General features: G+C 59.6%; 1 protein-coding gene and 1 long non-coding RNA gene across 7 annotated transcripts in view; one reads left to right on the top strand and one right to left on the bottom strand.

The window, feature by feature from the left end:
• The window catches only part of KIRREL1 (kirre like nephrin family adhesion molecule 1), an 85,413-nt gene that overhangs the window by 40,944 nt on the left and 25,484 nt on the right, over window positions 1–18,985 (top strand). Inside the window, exon 1 of one of the 4 annotated variants that reach the window (XM_044379822.3) lies at window positions 16,241–16,887. The exons of 1 other annotated variant lie outside the window; for it this stretch is intronic. In XM_044379822.3, coding sequence (XP_044235757.1) covers window positions 16,731–16,887 — 157 coding nt within the window. In that variant the 5' untranslated portion in view covers window positions 16,241–16,730. Of the gene's footprint in view, window positions 1–16,240; window positions 17,052–18,985 lie in introns of those variants that run through there. 2 more of the 4 variants (XM_044379823.3, XM_048225223.2) reach the window with 2 other exon arrangements.
• On the bottom strand, window positions 10,121–16,717 carry LOC123000405 (uncharacterized). 3 transcript variants are annotated; one of them, XR_006408364.3, is made up of 5 exons: window positions 16,374–16,717; window positions 15,305–15,415; window positions 12,693–13,507; window positions 10,831–12,457; window positions 10,121–10,240 (listed from the first exon to the last, which is right to left on the bottom strand). It is a non-coding gene; the product is annotated as an uncharacterized LOC123000405 (long non-coding RNA). The 3 variants fall into 3 exon arrangements; XR_006408363.3 differs by having other exon boundaries at window positions 10,753–12,457; window positions 16,374–16,687; XR_007191371.2 differs by having other exon boundaries at window positions 12,693–12,952; window positions 16,374–16,686.

The following is an 18,985-nucleotide window of genomic DNA, read 5'->3' as shown; positions in this document are numbered from 1 at the left end:
ACCCAGGCTCAGGTCGGTGCGCTGCCACTTCCCCGGGCTGTGCACGGGCTCCTTGCGTTGCATTGTTGCATGCCCTGTAAGGGACTGACGTTTGTCCTGGCGGGAGCGCCATGCACCCACGTGGGCAGGGGGATGGTGGGGAGACGGGAGCTGCGTGCAGAGTGGGCCTGAAGATCCACGGCGGGGAGAGAGTGTGTGGAAAGCGCCGTAAAAACAAACACGAGGCACACGCAGGGCACCGGCTGGCACCTGTCTTCTCACCGGAGAGGACTGCACGCAGATCCAGGCCACCCCGTCTCGCTCCTGTTTCCCTCCACCCTATGCCGGGCCCCTCTGCGCTCCCTGCCCCCACCCTGCGGCCTCACCCCAGCCGGGATCAGATATGGCCTTTGTCTTTCTGCCTGGCTGCTCCCTTTCAGGGGATAAAGGCCTCGGTGTCTGGGAACACTGACAGTTCAGGGGACCCGAGGGGGCAGCTTTGGGAATTCGGACAGGGCTCCCGCCTTTTCTCTCCGCCTCCTGCCACTTTCCTCCACCACCTCCCTGGAGCCCGGGCACCTCGTCACTGTGAAGTTCCAGGGGCCCGGAGGAGGCTTCCGCCTTCCTGGGGAGAGGAGGAAGCAGAGGAGAACATGTGCGTCCTGGAGAAGCACGGGGGAGGCTGGGAGGGGGCTGTGAGCCACAGGACCCGGGGAGGCCTCCTGGCCTGCTCCCCCGAGCTCCCACCGAGACCAGCTGTGGGGTGCCAGAGGGCACTGGGCCCTGGTGGCCCGTGCCTGTTGGCTGGTGGCAGTTCCTGTGTGGATACTGTGGCCCCCTCGAGGGGCACTCCTCACTGGCTTGAGGTGAACTGAGCCCCGGTGTGGATAAAAATGGGCTAAGGCAGCTTTGTGGCCCCTTCTAACAGCTGCCGCTTACACAGCCCGTCGTGCGGCTAAGCACCTGCCAGCCTTTCCCGTCTGATCTCGGCAGGTGCGTCTCGCAGAGGAAGAAATGGGGGCTCCGAGGGGTGGCTCCCCGTGCACATCTGTGTGGCCGTTGAGGCAGTGCAGCTCAGAGGCGGGGGTCGTGCTGTCCGATGCCACAAGACCCGAGTTTCATCCTATTTCCCGTCATAGCGCCGTAAATCGCTAGCTTTATGACATGAGGCGGATGACCGGACCTCTCTCGGCCTCCACGTTTCCACCAGTGAAGCGGGCTTGGTGATGAGCCTCGTGATGGTGAGTGTTGTTGAGGACCCAGTGGGACAATCCTCATCAGACAACCAGCTGACTGTCCTGAACATCATTCATCCGATTGGCAGGTGTGACCCGGACGTCATCTTGGTGCAGGCACCGTGCTACCTGCTGGGAGCACAAGAGTGGGCGGGACGGACGGGACCCTGCCCTTCGGGACCAGGCACTGTCTGCGAGGCGTAGAGGAAGCGTGACGTGAAGGGCAGCTGGAACAAAGTGGCATAGCGGGAGGTGAACCCGTCCCGTGCGTCTCCCACGCTCCATGGGAACCCTCCGTGGGGGCGGGGGTGGCCCACTGCACTGACCTGGGAGGCTGTGCCAGACAGCGTCCATCCTTTCCAGATACCCGGTTTCATGGGAAGTGGACCAGCTGGACTGCCCTAGAGGAGCACAGTGGTAAACCCTCTAGAAATCGTAACACTCATTTTTATGCATTCGTATTTTTAAAGTACCAGCACTCTAAGTGCTGAGCACACAGCACTGAGCAAGGTGGGGTGGGGGCGTGTGGATATTTCTACCCTTATGGAGCTTGTGAGGCTCATGTCAGGGAAGGAGACAAGGAATAAATTAATAGGTAACATATAAGGTGGGTTGGATATTGGTATGTGTCAGGGGGGTAATAAAACAAGAGAAGGGAATCCAGAATGTCGTGGAGCAGTGGCGTGATTCTAAGTGGTGTGGTTCGGGAAGAACTCACCCAGAAAGTGGTACCTGCACCGCGGTCTGAAGGGGGAGAGGGAGCAGACACAGCAGGGGGAAGCATTCCAGGTAGAAGGAACAGCAGATGCAAAGGTCCTGGGGCTGGAGGGCTCCTGCTGTGTTTGAGGAAAATCCAGTATGAATGTAGTGAAGTGAGCAAGGGAACAAGTGGTAGAAGCAAGGTGCGTGCGTGCGTGTGTGCACGTGTGTGCATGTGTGCATGTGCGGCAGGCACGTGCACACCAGTCATGAGGGGCCACGCGCACCACGCTGCAGTTCTGAGGCTAACCGCCCAGTTAGTGCACAGTCCGCGGCGTGGGGCACAGCCCCAACGAGTGTGGGAGTCCCCAGGCCACCGCACTCCTGACCACGGCCCCCTCAGCTTCCCTGAACAGCTCACAGAACCTGGCCAAGTGGCTTAGTTAGCTGCACTGGGAAGGGGACTAGTCAGGACCGAGCAGGTGAGGAGAGGAGCTGCACGTCCTCTCCCTGGGAATCAGGCCATCGCCGTCCCGGCACATGGAGGAGATCGCCAACCAGGAAGCCCCCCTCAGCATCCAGCATTTATTGGGGTTTCGTGATTGAATCACCGGCCCATGGTGGAACCCACCGAGCCTGCATCCTCTCCCTGAGGCCAGCAGGTCAGGTTGGTACCCGCAGCCCCGAGCCCCGCCAGCCGACGCCGTGGCTGATGAACGAGCAGGACCGGCCCCCACCCAGAGCCGCTTTCGTAGCATGAACCCAGCCGTGGTCCAAAAGCCCAAAGACACTCTTAGTGTTTCAGAAGTCTGAGGGTTTACAGCCTCTGTCCCGGGAACCCAGCACAAGGGCTAGACAAGTTATTATGACACAAGAACCTTGAAGGGATCACGAGGACTTGGGTTTTCACTTTGAACGAGACGGGCAGTGAGTGGTAGGTTCTGAGCAGAGAAGTGTGATATAATTTCTGTTTCAACAGGGTCACTCTGGCTGTTATGTTATGAATAGAGGTTGTAATTTGCTGAGAGGACCAGGTTTAGGGGAGGAAGATCGGGAGTTCCGTTGTGGAGATAAGTGTGAGGTGCCCATCGGACAGCCCAGTGCAGCTGTGAAGTTAGCCGGTTGACGGTTATGGCCAGAGAGTGAGGGAGACGTCCTAGCCGGCTGCAGGGGTGTGAGTGACCCGAGCCCAGTGACCTCGCCGAGGGGAAGACTGCAGGGGCGGAACCAGGGTGGGAAGCTAGCAGGGGGCTGGGCATGAGGCAGGGGAGAGCGAGGACTGGGACAGTGCCAGGCCCTGCGAGCCCAGGGAGCAGCGGTCAGCTGTCCCGAACGCTGCTGACCCATCGAGCAATGTGGGAACGGAGGTGAGGATTGATGTCGGATGTAGCCCCCTGGGGGTCCTTGGTGACCTTGAGCGGGGAAGCCGTGGTGTGAGGCCCTGGGAGAACGGGAGGAGAACCCCAGAGGCAACTGCTCTTGGGGGGTTTGCGGTGACAGGAGCAGAGAGCTGGGGCGGGAGCTGGGCCAGCGGAGAAGCCGCAGCCCACTGGAGCGCCGTGCGTGCGGAGAGCAGCGGGCTGTGTGGTCCCGAGAAGAGCAGACTGGGGCATGCCGTAACTCCGCTCACGTGCTTCGAGCACTGTCATGTGGAGAAGTAGGTTCATTTTATGTGACTCCAGAGAGGGGAACTGGGGCCGCTGGTTAGAAGCTGCAGGGAGGGGGGGAGCCGCGCACACAGACATGAGAGGGCTGTGCACCTGCTTGTTGACTCGCTGAAGAGATCTCGCTGAGTGCCTGCCGTATGCGCCACGCTGGCCTGGGCGCCCGGCTGAAACCTCGACCCCTCTGGCTGGTGGCGGGAGGGTGACATGGCTGGGGTCCGCCTGGGGCGGTCAGGCTGTGCGGGGAGCCACGAGGGCTCACGGAGGGTGGTCACCTTCCAATAACAGAGAACCTATTTGGCTTCGATAAACGAGGCTTAAAAAGGTACTTGAAACTCCGTGGTCAGGTGCATTTTCTGGATGGCTAAGCCAGGTAGCTACAGCCGTCATAAAACCCAGGGCGGAGGGGTGGGTGGTGCTTTGTCCTTGACACAGCACATCCTCACAACGGCCCCGCCGAGATCGCTCTGTTTTACAGTCGGGTTGACTGAGGCTGAGCAGAGAGCCTGGCCCAAAGTCACCTAATTATTGCAGAGATGGAGCTGGGGCCACGCCCACGTTCAGTGTCCTGTGTGCGCACCCTCCCCAGGGCTGCCCGATGCTCGGCCACACTGCTTACAACCTGCTGTGACCCACGCACCAAAGTGCTTTGGGGCCAGGGTTTGGGTCTCCCGTGGAATGTTCCATCATCCGTGCGCCCGCCCCACTGTGGCTCCCACAGAAGTATCCTGCTCTGGGTGAAGCACACGGTTTCCTGCCCTCTGCCCAGGACTTCCCTGCTCCGCCCGGCCAGCCCGAGCCTCCCTTTCTCTTGACCAGGCTTCACTGCTGTTACTTCCAGGAGCTCTCAGAGCCCGAGAGTGCCTTACCACTGTGCTACCGTGGGCTTCCTGCACCAGCGCTCCGGTCCTCAGGCTCCTTGGGGCTGAAGACACCTATCGACTCCCCAAAATCCGAAAGTGTGAGACATCCAAAAATGAAATAAGAAGGATGGAAGGATAGGGCAATAAGAAATCATCAGAATAGGGGCGCCTGGGTGGCTCGGTCGGTGGGGCGTCTGCCTTCGGCTCAGGTCACGATCTCAGGCTCCTGGGATCGGGCCCCTCATCGGGCTCCCTGCTCGGTGGGGAGCCTGCTTCTCCCTCTCCCTCTGCCCCTCCCCCTGCTTGTGCTCTCTCTCTCTCTCTCTCACTCTCTCAAATGAATAAATTGAACCTCTAAAAAATTTTTTTAAAAAAAGCAATCATCAGAATAATAACTATAACTTACCTCGGGCTCCCTATCTGTGAGGAAATACTGGTATCATCCCCATTTTCCAGACGAGCACACTGAGGTTCAGAGAGGTAAAGCACATGGCCCCAGGCTGCACAGCAGAGCCGGCCACTGAGTCAGCCTGTTTAGCCACCGGACACTCCTGCCTCCCCTGAGACGGAAAGGGGAGAAGCACACACTAGGGACGGCTTCCTTTCGGCATGATTTTTGGGAGCCTCTGGTGTGCTGAGCCATGAGGGAAGAAATAGATGTAGTTTGCTGCCCCGGTGAACTCACTGCGGCAGACCCGCCGAACATCAAAGCGGGACGGGATCTCGGGGCTGTCGTCCAAACTGGGACACAGAGAGCGCGGAGAAACACCTACGAAGGGAAAGGGAACACATACCTTTGCCCGTGTACAAAAATAACATAAAACACACAAGTCAGCAGTTCAGCACGGGCCCTTAACAACCGTGGCCGCGCACCTGTCACAGCGAACGCGGGCGCTGTCATGGGCCCGAGGCACGGTCCTCGGCCCGCAGCGGGAGGGAGACGTGCATTGACCAAGAGCACTGACTGCCTTTGAGAAGGGAGGAGCAGACCAGTTGGGGAGTGGAGCTTACTCTTGGGAGAGAAGTGCCAGGTGAGGCCCAGCTGCTATGGGGTGTGGCCCAGACTCCGGGGGGGGCTTATCAGGAAAAGCTTCCTGGAAGAGGGGGGCATTTGGGTTGCACTAGAGAAGAAAAACTCGGATTAGCAAGTGAGGAGACAGAATGAATAAAAAAATATTTGTAGGGCGAGGTGGAAAAGAAAGAGCAAGTGAACTTTGGGGTTCAGTTCAATTCAACAGGTTGACAGTCTCCTAAGAGCAGGACATCCTTGCCACGTGTAAGGAAGGGTTACAAACAGCGTCTGTCCTCAGGGCTTGTCAGTCATAGGCTGGCAAGGAGCTGGAAGCTGGGAGCTCAGGGCCGGCCTCAGCCCCGGAGGAAGAGGAGGGAGCCAAGTGCGGGGCGGGGGGAGCATGCACGGTGGAGGGCTGCGGCCGGGGTTTCTGGAGGGCCATGCGGGAACAGCAGTGAGGTAGGGCAGGACCTAAGCTAATTTGAGCTTCATCTGAAGTCACTGGGGAGCCATCGATGTTTCACACATGGTGGGGGCGATAGTAGAGATTTGTGTCTTAGGAAGATCTTTCAGGCCACTGTGTGGAGAATGGATTAAAGGGGTACACGCTGGAGGCAGGAGAACCAATCAGGGGTTGTTGCCATAGGTCAGGGGAGCACAGATGGGGCTTCAGCGGGGGGAGTAGGTGTTGGGGGACAGGGATGAACGAGATGACCGAGCTGTTTAGGAGGGCCGTCCGGTGCCAGCTGGCACGAGGTGAGCGAGGAGGGCTCTGCGATGAGTGCCCAATGGGGATGTGAGTGGAGAAGTACCAGAGTCAGTGCGTAGAAGGACCAGGACACCCAACTGAAGGTGCTCGGGTCACAGCGGCCACTGCCCAGTGTGACCAGGGCTGGAGCCGGAGTCCCAGCTCTCACGGACCGAGCTTGTCTCACATGCTGGTGAACGCTCCCTGGAGTCCCTGGTTGGGGGCCCTTGGCCGTCGTGGGGGGGTGTCGGGGGAGGACTGTCGGGGGAGGGGTGGGCACAGGTGTGGCGTGTGGTTGGAGAGAGCATCTAGAACATTTGTCCAGGAATTCCTGGGTCCCCGGGGCTCCGGCTCCGGGAGCAGCAGCTCAGCCCCACTCGCAGCCTCCAGGGGAGAGTAGAGGAGGAGTCCCAAGGCCCTCCATCCCGGGTTCCGCAGGGGCCGGGGACATCAGAGAAGGGCTCGGGGGCCACAGGAAGGCAGGATAGTAGTACTGATTACGGCGGGAGTCACTAAACCGTGAGAGACCGCTCAGCGTGCAGGCGTCCAGTGTTCAAGGGACCGCTGTGGTGACGGGGCTAGACAGAGGAGCCTCCTGGCGTTGCTGTTGACCCACTCTGTGACTCTGGAGGGTCACCTCTCTGGGCCTCGGTTCCCCCTGTGACCCCTCTGTGACACGAGAAGGTTGGATGACATCATCTCATGGGCTCCTCCGGCTGTAACATTCCAGGACATGGGAATGCAGTCGGACAGCGGCTGTCCAGCTGGCCCATCCCCACTCTCGCTGCCTCCACTTTTCCAGAATGTAACCTTCTCTCGATTCCTGACAACACGAGAGCGGGAAGCCCTCCTTCCCTTCCTCCTGCTTTAGCGTTGACCCGGTGGCGGAGGACAGACATCTGCTCCACGTCCTCAGCCTTCAGTGTCCTCGGCTCTTCGATGGTGGACGTGGGTGGCCTGGCCGGGTGGGGACAAGGGGCCCACGGGCAGCCCGGTGCGGTTGTGAGGTCAGCTCACACTCACGCTCTGTGCCTTTGCGGTCTTCCCACCTCTGAGCCTGTGCTCCTGCTGTTCCCTCTGCCTGGAAGGGCGGCCCTCCTGAAGCAGGGGAGACACCACAGCCCGCCTCTGGCTCCTCCCCCAGCTCCGTCATCCACAGTCACGCACCATAAGCTGTCATCAGTAAGGGTCACACACCAAACCGCCTACTGGCGCAGAGTTGTCATCCGCGAAGTAACAGCCGTGAGGAGTATTTTAAAGCCCTGACTGTGTGTATCTCGTTCCATGCTCACAGCTGAACGCTGCCGAGAGCACCCTGGGGTCTCGGCACCAGCGCCGGAGCGATGCTCTCCCCTTTGGGGGCCGCACCCTAACTCAGGTGCCATCTCGCTTCCTCTTCCCCTGCGAGGGGTGCGAGAGCAGTCTTTCTGAAGTCCACCGTTCAGCGGCCGATGGGCCAGACGATGGGGTCCATACTCCCCAGAATGACCTTGTGTGGCTGCCAGGCCACCCCTACCATGCCCGCTCCAGGGTTCCCGACTTCTCCCGCCGTCTGGGGACCCGGCTCAAGACCATCCCCTCGGCCCCCACAGCCTCCCAGCCGCGCGGTCCTGCTGCTCCTGCGTCCTGCACGCCTTCACACCTGCTCCGTTTCTCTTTGTCCACCGTCTCCGGCCGGGTCCTGCTCTCTCTCCAGAGCTGAGCTGCAGCGCCCCACGGAGCCGGCCCCCAACTGCTGGTGGGGTGGTCCGCCTCATGCTCCCTTACTCCCCTCGAACTGTGACGGGACCCCGGCCTGTCCCGTGCCCCCGTCCTGCGACCCCATGGGCAGCGCGGCCTACAACCTGGCCCAGCCGGCTTGCGTGGTCTCTCTCCCGTCGGAACCACATGCAGATGCCCCCGCCCACCAAACACCCAGCCTCTGAGTCTTGCTCACGTTCATGCTTTTCCTGGGGGAGCTCCTCCACCCCCGCGGCGAGGCTCCCCTCATCTACCCGGGGACGCCTCCCACTTTGCAAATCTTAGTCTCAGTGCTAACCGCTGTGTGAGGCCTTCCTGGGGGCCAGCCCACCCCCCAGGCCAAATGGACTCTTTCTCTGTGCACCCATGATGCCCCTTCCCATGAACGGGCATTCACGTGTGACAGTCCGTACTCCCATGTAAGTTCCCTGGGGACCAGGAGGCAGGTAGGATCCCACTGCGAGCTTCCAGCCCCCAGCACGGTGCTGACGCCCGGTAGGGTAAAGGTGTGGGAAGCGTAGAGGGGATGAGTGAATGACCTGCCTTGGTCCACCTGTCCGTTCTTATGTCCCATAAGCCATAAAATGGGGCACCTTATAATTGCCATGGACATGTTGTTTGCAAGTATATTGAAGAGGATTATCACTTTTAATCCTGCCCTTCCACAAATCCCCGAGCTCCAGCCACGCCAGACTGTTCCCCACGCACACCACACACTTCCCTCCTTTGTCCCCGATGTCCTTTGTGCCCGGAATCGCTTTGCCTCCGTATCTGCTGGTGCAAGGCTTTGTCTTACCCCATACAGAGTCTCTGCCCAGAGTCCCTCTCTCCTCTTCCCACCATCAGAATTAATCATTTCTCTCCTAAACACCAAAGCTGATGACTGGCCTGAGCCTTATCTCTAACTAAAGCTATTTATTATAAATGCCCAAGAGCAAGGCTGTGCCTTATTAATCCCCTTATCTCTGCAGTGCTTAGTCGAAGCTCTAGCACACAGTAGGTCCCCAAGACTTGTTGCTGATTAGTGTGGAATAGAATTGAACTGAACTGTTTAGCGTTCAAAGTTCTTCCAGGTTTGGCTGGAGCTGGAGGCAGAAAGCAGTCGGTGGCGGGAATGGGTGGAGCCTGGGGCCCCCCCGCGCGACGGGAACCCTTCCGCACAAGTGACAAGATTGCTTGCCAGCCGGTTCCCTGTGGGTGTTGGTGGACCATTATTACTATTATTTAATTTTTGAGTATCCCAAACAGCATGCTGAGCGCTGAGCAGTGTGCCCGTGGTCGGGCTGCGCCAGGAGCTCTCATGACAGTGTCCGCGATGGCTCTCAGAGAGCCCATAGCATCTCCAGCAGGCGTCCAGTTCGGCCCGTGCGCCTCGCCAACGAGGCGTCGGGGGCCCGGAGAGGGAGGAAACGGCAGAGCTGCAGTCATACCGGTCCCGGTTTCCAGCCCATGTGTTTTCTGCTACCGTCTCTCCTAAAATCTGCCCCACACCAAATTGCTGTGAGCCTTTCTGGTCGTCCATCTTCCTCCATTCTGTTCGATTCCACGACTGTTTACTGCATCGAGTGTCTCCTGCAGAGAGGCCCGTGCGGGGGCGGCCGGGCCTAGACAGACGGGGAGGACGAGGTTCCCGACAGTTCGCGGCCTCCACTGTGGGTGGAGGTGGGTGGATGGGGCGCTCGGGGGTCTCGCTCTGGCAGAGCTGCCGTGTGCACATGGGTGGGCTCTCTTGTGCCCCCTGCTCCGGCTGCCCACTGCCCCGGGTTCTCCCCCCGCCCCCCGAGAAGATGGGCTCTGGAAGGTGGGGCTGGTACTTGCCGCCGGGCCACCTGCCCTTCCTCTCGGAACCGGTGGGAAGGGTCACCCAGTTGCCTGGCCTGTGTTCGGCCCATGTTAAGAAGGTGGGAGCAGGAGAGGGTCCAGGCTCGGGAAGGGGAGGGAGCCTTCTCCACTTCTTTCTGGAAGAACACAACTCACGTCCTTTGCTTTTGCGGCTTGGACAGAGCTGGGGTTTCAAGAGACCGAAGCTGGGAGGCCCAGGCCCTGAAGGCCTCTGTTGAGAAGCCAGGGAGGAGGCCCAACTGCAGCCTCCGCTCCCCCGGCCCCTCGGCAGGAGCGGCCGCCCCTCCCTGTGCCCTGGCTGTCCAAGCACCGTCTCGGGAATGCCAGCACGCTGTTCATTTGTGGGCCTTGCAAACACTTTATTGGCATCTTGTGGTGTTGAAAGTCATGTAATAATGAGCAGAATTTATATGTCGCCAGGGCTGCCGGGGCGCCCTCCCCGCGTCTCCTTCCAGGCACTGCAAATATTGAAGGCTGGCTTAGAAAAGAATCAAACCTACCGCTTTATATCTATGCACCCTGTAGATAAGGTTTTAATTGAAAATTGGTTCATCTGTTCCCTCTGCCTAATTACAAGCTGCCCACATTGGCCCTGCAGCACCCGGACGGGAGCCCAGCCCCTGCAGGCGAGAGCGGGGAGGGTCCCGCGAGGGGCTGGCATTGACTCTGGCAGCCTCCCTCTCCCACATCCACCTCCGGGCCCTTCTTGTTTCTTACCCAAGTAGGCACTGTCCTTGACAGGCAGGGCTGTCCCTTCCCTCCCTCTTTCCTCCCGCCCCGTCGCTGGCGTCCTGCAGTGGGGGCAGGACCCAGCTCCCCGCCTGCTTCCTCCTCCCTCTGCCCAGGGCGCGCCCCTCCCGGCCCAGCCGGGCAGAGCCAGTCACTGTCAACACCATCCCCTTGTCTGCCCCGGGCCCGCCTGCACCTCCCCACCCCCCCACCCCGGGACGCACAGTGCAGTCCTCCCCACCTGCTCTGGACCCTCCTCTCCGGGGAAGCCCCTGCGGCAGGGACCTTCTGGATCTTCCGCCCTTGTGTTCATCCTTACCAAGCAGGAGGAGGCGGGATCAGGGGCCTGGAGGTCAGGGGCTGGGTCTCGGGCTCAGCCCGCCTTCTGCCAGGGCCTCCTAGAAAGTGGGAGAGGCAGGGGTCAGCTTGGCTGCCTGGCTAGGTGGGCCCGGGGTCAGGGTAGGGGTGCCCCCGGCCTCCACCCTCAACCGCCCTCTCAGCCCCGGTCACATGTCGTTGCTGTCACAGGTGGCTCTATGGCTCTAACAATAGCTCCCCACCCGAGAGCAGGAGGAAGGATTCGCTTCCCAGCTCCAGCGGGTGGCTGTGAAATATGATTTCTGAAGTGTTAATAATGCATCACGTTTGGATAGCACTTTACATCTCGCCGAGTGGCTGGCTGGGCTGGGGGGCTGGCTGCCGGCTTCGCTGCAGGACTTCTCAGGAGCACGGGCCTGCTCCCTGGTGCCTCAGTTTCTCTTTCTGAAGCAGCGAAGGAAGGCTTCGGACTTGGCCTCCTGCCAGGGCCTGGAGGTGCCTCCCCTTGCCACCCCACCCCTCTTCCCGACCTGCGTCTCTCCTGCATTGTCCTCCCGGGAAGCCCCCAGCACTCCTGCTGTCACTCCTCAAACCCTCTCCCAGCCCCACTCTCCCCTCTGCTCCTGTGTGCAGGGTGTGGGCAGGCTGCCAGGGCTTCCAGGGCATCCCAGCTAGCTCACTTCTGTGGACCCAGAGGGGAATCCCTGCCTTGTCTTTGGTGGTCTGCTCGGAGCCCCTAGGCCTTCAAGGTCCTTGACCTCCCAGGAACGGGAACTTTTCACACTGCACACTCCAGCCTCTGTGCCTTTCACACACACGCAAGTGGTAAGGGCCCCCATCTCTTCATTGCTTCCCAGGGCTTCTCGCAGACCTGAACGATTCCCCTTCTGTCCATGACATGGAGCCCTTTTCCACCTCTCGCTCCAAAGGCTTGGGAAATCCCTCCACCTCCCAGCCCACATCCACAGTCACTGCTTCCAGGAAGCCTGCCAAGAGTGATCGGAGGAAAGAGAAGACGTGTAGTGTTATGACGGGTTGCCCCCATGTTCCACCACTGCTCCCAGCCCCGACCTGCTGGAGATCCAGGCACTGCCCTCTCTGCCTCATCGGCCCCTGAAAAGGACATGGGAATTCTATTTCTGTAAAATTATGTTCATTTTTAGATCTGGATTTCTGGTTTCCAGAGGCCCTGCTCTGCCACCACTGTCTTTGCAACAGCTTTGGACCTCAGTGTCCTCATCTGCAAACGAGGCCATCAGAAAGGTGGTCACCAGGGCTTTACTCTTGGATGACACCCCTACTTCAAACAATTCCCTGGTGAATTATTAGGTAAAGAGAAGAAGCCCTTTGATAAGCACGTACTTGCCTTCCAGCTGACTGATGCCATCGAGCGAGCGGGGGTGGGGGGGGGGACACACACTGTGCTCTGTGACGTCTTGTCTGCCGCTCCTGCCCCAGGTGCGTCTGTGGCCTGTGGGTCTGGCCCGGAGTGGATGCCCCAAGGACCGGGGACGCGCGCCTGCCCTCCGCCCCCTGGCTCCTCTCACTTCTCACTTCCTGGGAAGACAATTCCTCACCAAGTTTTCCCAACGGGTCGCACTGCCGCTGCTGTTCAGCTGACACGGTAGCTGACGAGTTATTAAAAACCCTTCATTATTATTCTGTGCTGTCTCTCCCTCCTCCCTCCCTGCCCTGCCCCAGGCTTGCGAGGCCCACGGCTGTCACTGAGAAATGCCTGGAGGCCCCTAGCCAGGCAGAGGCAGCCTTTTCCACACCCCCCCTGCCCCCCCAAAGTGTGTTCCCCACGGAAGTGGAAGCTGGCCGGAGGCAACGGGTCCCGCCCAGGCCCGGGGGCTCTCGCACCAGGGTTCCGGCTCCTGCTTCGGCAGAACTCGGGGAGCTGCAGTGGGCGTGTGGGTGCTCAGGGGTCTTTCTGTCAAGACATGGTTGCAGCGGGATCTTGGCTCTGGAGACACTTTGGGGTGTCCACGCTGCAGGTGACGTGTGGGGCCCGATTCTTCATCCCGTGGAGAAAGAGTAACAGGGCAGCTCCGTCATGCCGCTGCCTGGGCTGGGGGTCCAAACCCGGGTCATCCATCACATGTGCCGGTGATCAGATTTGGCTGCGGCGAGAACAGGACCTAACACTCAGCTCCCGTCCCAGTCTCAGCCCCGGGGTCCCGGGAGGAGGGAGGGGCAGGGAACCCACGGGAGAGGCCCCACTCCGGGGTCAGGTGGCAAATAGGCAGGGTCTCCAGGCAGCCTCCCCACTGCGGGGCCTCCCCGGGCACCCCACGAAAGGTCCGGGCCAGGCATCCGGGGTCAGCCGTGCGTGGAAGACGTGGAGCGTCTGCTCCCGGCCTGCAGCCCTTTCACGTCGCCCGTGGGGTTCTGTGCTCAAACTGCCTCGGGCCGAGCTCACTCTTCCTGGCGTCTCAGCATCGGGCTCCTTCAGCCCTGAGCCTCACCCTTGTTCAGCCCCTCGTCCGAGGGCAGGAGGCTCTGGGCAGCCAGCTTCCAGACAAGAGTGAGCCTCCATACTTAGCCCGAGAATTCGGGCACCTGTGTTCCCACTGTGACGTGGTCCCCAGGTGGAGCTTGCGCCTTCCTTCGTCCGCGTGCGTTGTCGCCACCTCTGCAGAGACGTGCGGCGGACACGGATCGGGCCGTAAGTGAGGCTGCATTAGGGACAGTGGCCCTCAGGATTGTGGTGGGTGACGGCCAGAGCCGGGGCTGGCGGCCGACCCGTGCTCAGGGCGGGCGTGGGGGTAGGCAGGGGGCAGGCCTGAGCGGGTTACCGTGACGGGTGGGGCGTTCACATTTGGTTTATGTGCGCATCTAGTGAGTAAACCTGTCGGTGACCTCACTCGTGCTGGGCGGGCACTGAGGGCCTGTGAGATGCTGGGGTTCTGGCTGGGGTTCGGGGTTGAATGGCTGCTAGGATTAGGTTCTGGTTGGAGCTGGTGTTGGCGTTGAGGTGGGTTGGGGGTCCTGTGTGGGGCTGGTGTGGAAACGGGAACACAGCCTGGTAGGAGGCCTCTCCTTCCTCATGGGCTCTGCTCCTGGACTCTCCCTCCCGTGGCTTACCCAGGCTCATCCCTGCTGCCCGAGGCCCCCTGGACCGACTGGAATTCCTTTAATGACAGCAAACATCCATGAGGCCTCGCAGGATCAGCCCCGGCTCCTCGCCTCCAGCTCCTCCTTCTGCCTTCCCCACACTCCTGCCACGTTGTCCCACTCCCACTCCCTGCTCTTCCCCGGCTCAGCTCTGGAGCCTCCGACCCTTGCCCCTCCTTGTCCTTCCCCTGTCCCGGTCTCTACAGGTGAGCCGTGAGTTCCACCCCCTCCCCTGCTCCGCTGCCCACCTGCCCCGGGCTCTGTCCCATCTTCTGCACTCGGAACCCTTCTGTCTTCCGTGCAGTTGTCAGGGTTCTGAGCAACATATCCGAGTCACTCCCTCCCTCCTTCTTTGGTCCATTTTCCAGGGTCGGCCAGTCTGCCCTTCCTCCTCCACTCACTGCGTCAGAGAACCTTCTGCCCCATCCCTCCCTTTCCCTGGAGAAATTTCTTCTCACTGCCCCACATCAGTCCTGTGGGGCAGATGCCTCTTAGGCCACCTGTCCCTTCCAGCAGCCCAGCTGGGAGCCAGTGATTTCACTAGGAAAGGTCATTTCCATGGGATGCGAGGTGTCAGGGACTGCTGGAGTGGGGGCACAGAGTAGGGACGCGTCTCTCCCTCCCTTGTTTTATTCCTGGGTGAAGCAGTGAGCCCCCAACCCCAGGTCATCCTTCCCCTCCCTCCATGAGCCCCATGCAGAGATGTCAGGGGGTGTCCCGAGGAAGTGCCAGGATTCCCAGAGAGGCTTGGGAAGGAAGGTCTAGAATTACCCGAGCAAAAGCCACACTGTTCCCACTGGCACCTTCCATTTCAGAGAATCTGCACACAGACCTGCTGAGGGCTGGGTTTCCAGGGGCCTCTCTGTTCCCCACTGTCCTCCCTGCCCTCCGCCCCCTCCTCTGTCTTTTCCTCGCTCTTGGAGCCCTCCTGTGCTCCCATGAGAACCTCCTCCCACCACCCCAGCCATCCTTGGGAGGACAGTGAGCTTGATTGGCTCTGATATCCAGGGGAGGCATAAACGGCTCGTTGGAATGCACGGCGCCCTGTCCCCCTCACAGGAAGATAATCGAGGGGGAATATTGGCTCGTCCAGGAAACGAGGTGCTAAATTTGTTGTGAGATTGGTGTCACAAGCAATCAAAGGGAAGTTCTCCCCATCGAGGGCTGGGCAGTGAAATGAGGAATCATTAGGTTATCGCAGAGACCCGGAACAGTGGAGGTGGAGGAAGGAAAAACCCCCCCGCTTTTCCCATTCCCCTGGGGGTGGGCAATGCAGGGAGATCAAAAAGGGAAGGAGAGAGTCAGACGCAGAGAGGGTGGGAGGGAGAGGCAGGGTGCCTTCTCCAACATTCCCTTACCCTTTGCCACAGACCCCGTCAAGCTCCTCTTCATGCAGCCTTCTGTGAAGCTTCAGTGAGCACCTCCATCGGGGACGCGCTCTTGGCTTCTCCTTTGGTGTCTGGGTGGTCCTGAGCACAGATCGAAGAGACAAGTGAGCGAGGAGTTGAGAAGGGCACAGAGCAGGGTGGCTGGTTTGGGTGGGATGGGATGGGGAAGGCCACACTTCCTTTACAACCCCTCTGGGAGGACTGCCTGGGGGAGGGGGATGGCAAGGATGCCAGGAGATGGCGGGGTGACTGGCATGTACACGGGTTCACCTTCGGAGCTGCCCTAGCTTCCACATGCCTCAGGGTCCCAGGAAGAGCTGTCAGTAGGTCGAAGAGAAGGTCTCTCCATGGCCCCTTGCCATGGACTCCCAGTTGGCCACCACCACTGCGTTCCTCCCTGATGTCCCGTAAATGTCCAGTGGTGGTTAGAGGAGTGGCTTGGGTCTCCCCTTCCCCTTTGCTTGGGCCTTTGTGTCCCAGCCGACAAGCAGACTGGAGCAGGCAGGACAGGCGAGATCAGGGACACACAGACCCCAGGGTTGGCAGACCCGGCGTCATCAGCCCCGCAGGCCGGTGTCCGGGTGCCCCGTGCGCTGCGCTGGTGCAGCCCGCCGAAGGCTGCCTTGCCGGGACCCCGCTCCCACAGCCGTTAATTACAGAGCCCGCGCCTCTGGGCTCCCTCGGCTCCGGCAGCGAATTAACATTCCGTGCCCCTCGCACATGGGGGATGAACCAAGTTAGATGGATCGATTCAGCAGCCGGTTGGAGCTGCTTTAGTCTACGCAGGATTGATCCAGATGACCCCAACTTGCGGCCTCCAGAAGCGCCTTTGCGGGAAATCTTTTTAATGGAGATTAATTGGAAAAGCCTAGAATGTCCTAGTTATGGTGGCCACATATCAACACTCGTATATAGACGTACAGGAACAGCAGCCAGCTCCCAAGACACGCGAACGCAGACAAGGACACGTGCCCTCCCCCAGCACACGCGCACGCACACCCACGCACACCAAATAGCCGCCTTGCCCCTCCTGACTCACCGACGCGGCTGACACAACTCTGCATCTCGGCTCCGCCACGGTGTCACTTGTGTCTTTCTGAATCTAGACTCTCTTTTGTCCAGGTCCAGTCTCTCTCCACAGCGTAGAAGTTTCTGGAGGGGAGCGGGACGCCCAGGAGAAAGTGTTTAATTTTTAAAGAGCTATGACCTTAGTTCCGATTTCTTTCTGTGCCTGAATTCCGGCCACTTCCAGCTGCTCACTGGTCTTTTCTGTCTCCCCGTCTGGGCTCCCGTGGTTCCCTTTGTCTGGAATGCCCTCCCCCAGCTCCCCAGCTGGCGAAACCCTGCTTGTCGTCAGGGCTCAATGCACTTCGAGTCCGAAGTGCGTATTTATTGAATGTCCACTGTGTGCCAAGCAAGGCCTCCAGGGTCCAACCTGTTTGAGTGGAGGAGGCCAGAGCCAACGAAGGCCAACGCGGTGTGGATCTCGCTCCAGGGGAAGACCAGGGTGGAAGTCAGACATGTGAAAAGTGTGGTGTCTTCACTGATCCGAGGTACTTCCCTCCCTATCCCTGCTCCATCTCGGCACTCGTGCTGTGTTGTCCGGATGGTCGGATACGTCTCCTAGACCGTTCGCTGCAGGGGCCGGACCAGCCCAGAGCCCAGGACGGAGCTTGCTATGCGGTAGACGCTAACAGCACGTTTACTGAATGAATGGGTAAATATTGGATTGAATTGCGTTGACTTTGGGCTTAGTGGCTTTATCCAGTCATCGTTAACTCAGATAATCGAACAGGCATTTATGGAGCACCTAGTGTGTGCGAGGCACTTTTGTACCAGTCACTTTGGAAGGGATGCGCGTGTAAGATTGTATCTGTTGTCTCAGTGTTGACAGCCTGGTCTTGTGGAAAAGGAGCCAGAGGAAGACGCGGTATCGCTCTGGACTAAGCTGTGGGTCTGAATCTACACGATCATACGTTCAGCCCCCATTGCCGACTTGTTGAGTTTAGTGATTCACTGCCCCGGGACGGAAGTTTTCCTTCTCTTTGACTTCCATCCTAGATTGTGTTTTTGACCTGTTCTTTTCTCTGTCCCTGTACTTTGTGCAGAATTTCTTCCTTTAAACTTTGGCACTGCAAACCATTCCGGACCACCTTGATCGAACTGTTAGGAATTGATTATTTGATCGGTGTGTGTTTAAGTGAGAGGAGAAGGGATGAGGTGTGCGAATAGAATCCCGTTCCTAATCCTATGCAGAACTGAAAGAGACCTTAAATACTACCCAGAGCCTTCTGGAACGTTGCTGACAGGCGATCACCCACCCTTATCTGAACACCTCCAGACGGGGGAGCACGCGGCCATGTGGTAGCAGAAAGTTCTTCCACGGATAAAAGGCCTGCTCCCTTGGGAGTCGCAGTCACTAAGGTTGGGCGTGGGGGCTTGTAATGAAGGCCCAGGAGGGGGGCCGGGGAGACACCTGTGTCTGCCAAGTCAGCCTTTCTCGGAGACGCTGGTGGGGAGCCAGGGCCAGGGTGGAGGCACCGTCCATGCCCCATGCCTTCTGCGGGGCTCCTGCAGTCAGACAGTCCATCTGGAGGTGCTGGAGAAATCCGTGAGGGCATCTGTGATGGAGAGTCCCAGCCCCGGAAGAAGATAAAAGTCTAAGGCCTGGATCTGCTGGCCTCTTCCTTTCTTTGTAATTCTGAGGAGTGCAGGGATATAATAAAGCTCAGGTCTAAGCCCAACTTAGACATGGACACGTGTCCCCAAGAGCCCCTGCCTCGCGAGAGAAGAGCGTGTGTCCTTCTGGCTCTTGGCATCAGGGTGAGGGAGGGAAGGTCCCCCTGCTCCTGCCCGCCCCCGGCTTCTGGATTTCTGAGTTGATGCTATTTATTCTGGACACCATTCCCAAAAGTGCCAAGAGACGTCTCCGGAGAGCGTCTGGGGAGCAGCCTGCATTTCTTCCTGGCCTTCGAGCCTGCTGGGGGTCTCGGGGGCCCCGTTCTGGCTGCTCTCAGACCGTACTTGGAAGGAGCCACATTCATAAGAGGGTGACAGAATGTTCAGCGAGCAGAGGAGTAGAGCTCCTGCTTGTCCGTGGGGAGGCTCTGTGCCTGCGTGCCGGAGGGCCTGGGGCTGGGAATGGGCTGAATCCCAGGATGGGCAGGGAGGTGGGAGGTGAGGGCTGGTGCACCGACCCCCACTCGAAGGCACCCCGAGGACGCCTGTGGAGGGAACCGGATGCTTCAGTCCCTCGGACCATATGCTGTGTGGGGAGAGACCAGGCCTGGCCCCCAGCTGCCCCTGGAGTCACCTCATTCTCTCCTCCTCCCGCTCCTTGGCTAATCCTTTCAGAAATCCCTTCCCTTTCTCAAGGATTGCACTCCTTTCCGTTGACCTAAATGCTCAAGGCCTTCCCATGAGGCCAGAGCGTGGCTTCAGATCCCACCCCTCGCCGCTGGTGCCGGGGCCTCTGTCTTCTCCCAGACGTCTCATGACTGTCTCTCCTACCTTCTCACTCCCCGGCTTTATGCATCTTCTCAGCCCCCTTTTCTATAACTTGCCTCTCGCTGCCCCTTTCCCTCCCTTTGCTTAGTGAAGGAGGGTTTCCAGGTAAGGACTGGTCGCCCCTCCCTTGCTTGGCCATCCATG

This window comes from Ursus arctos, unplaced genomic scaffold (assembly GCF_023065955.2).
Source record: "Ursus arctos isolate Adak ecotype North America unplaced genomic scaffold, UrsArc2.0 scaffold_2, whole genome shotgun sequence".
Taxonomy (NCBI): Eukaryota; Metazoa; Chordata; class Mammalia; order Carnivora; family Ursidae; genus Ursus; species Ursus arctos.
Note: the sequence above shows the minus strand (reverse complement) of the source record. Positions and strands in the feature narration are given on the sequence as shown.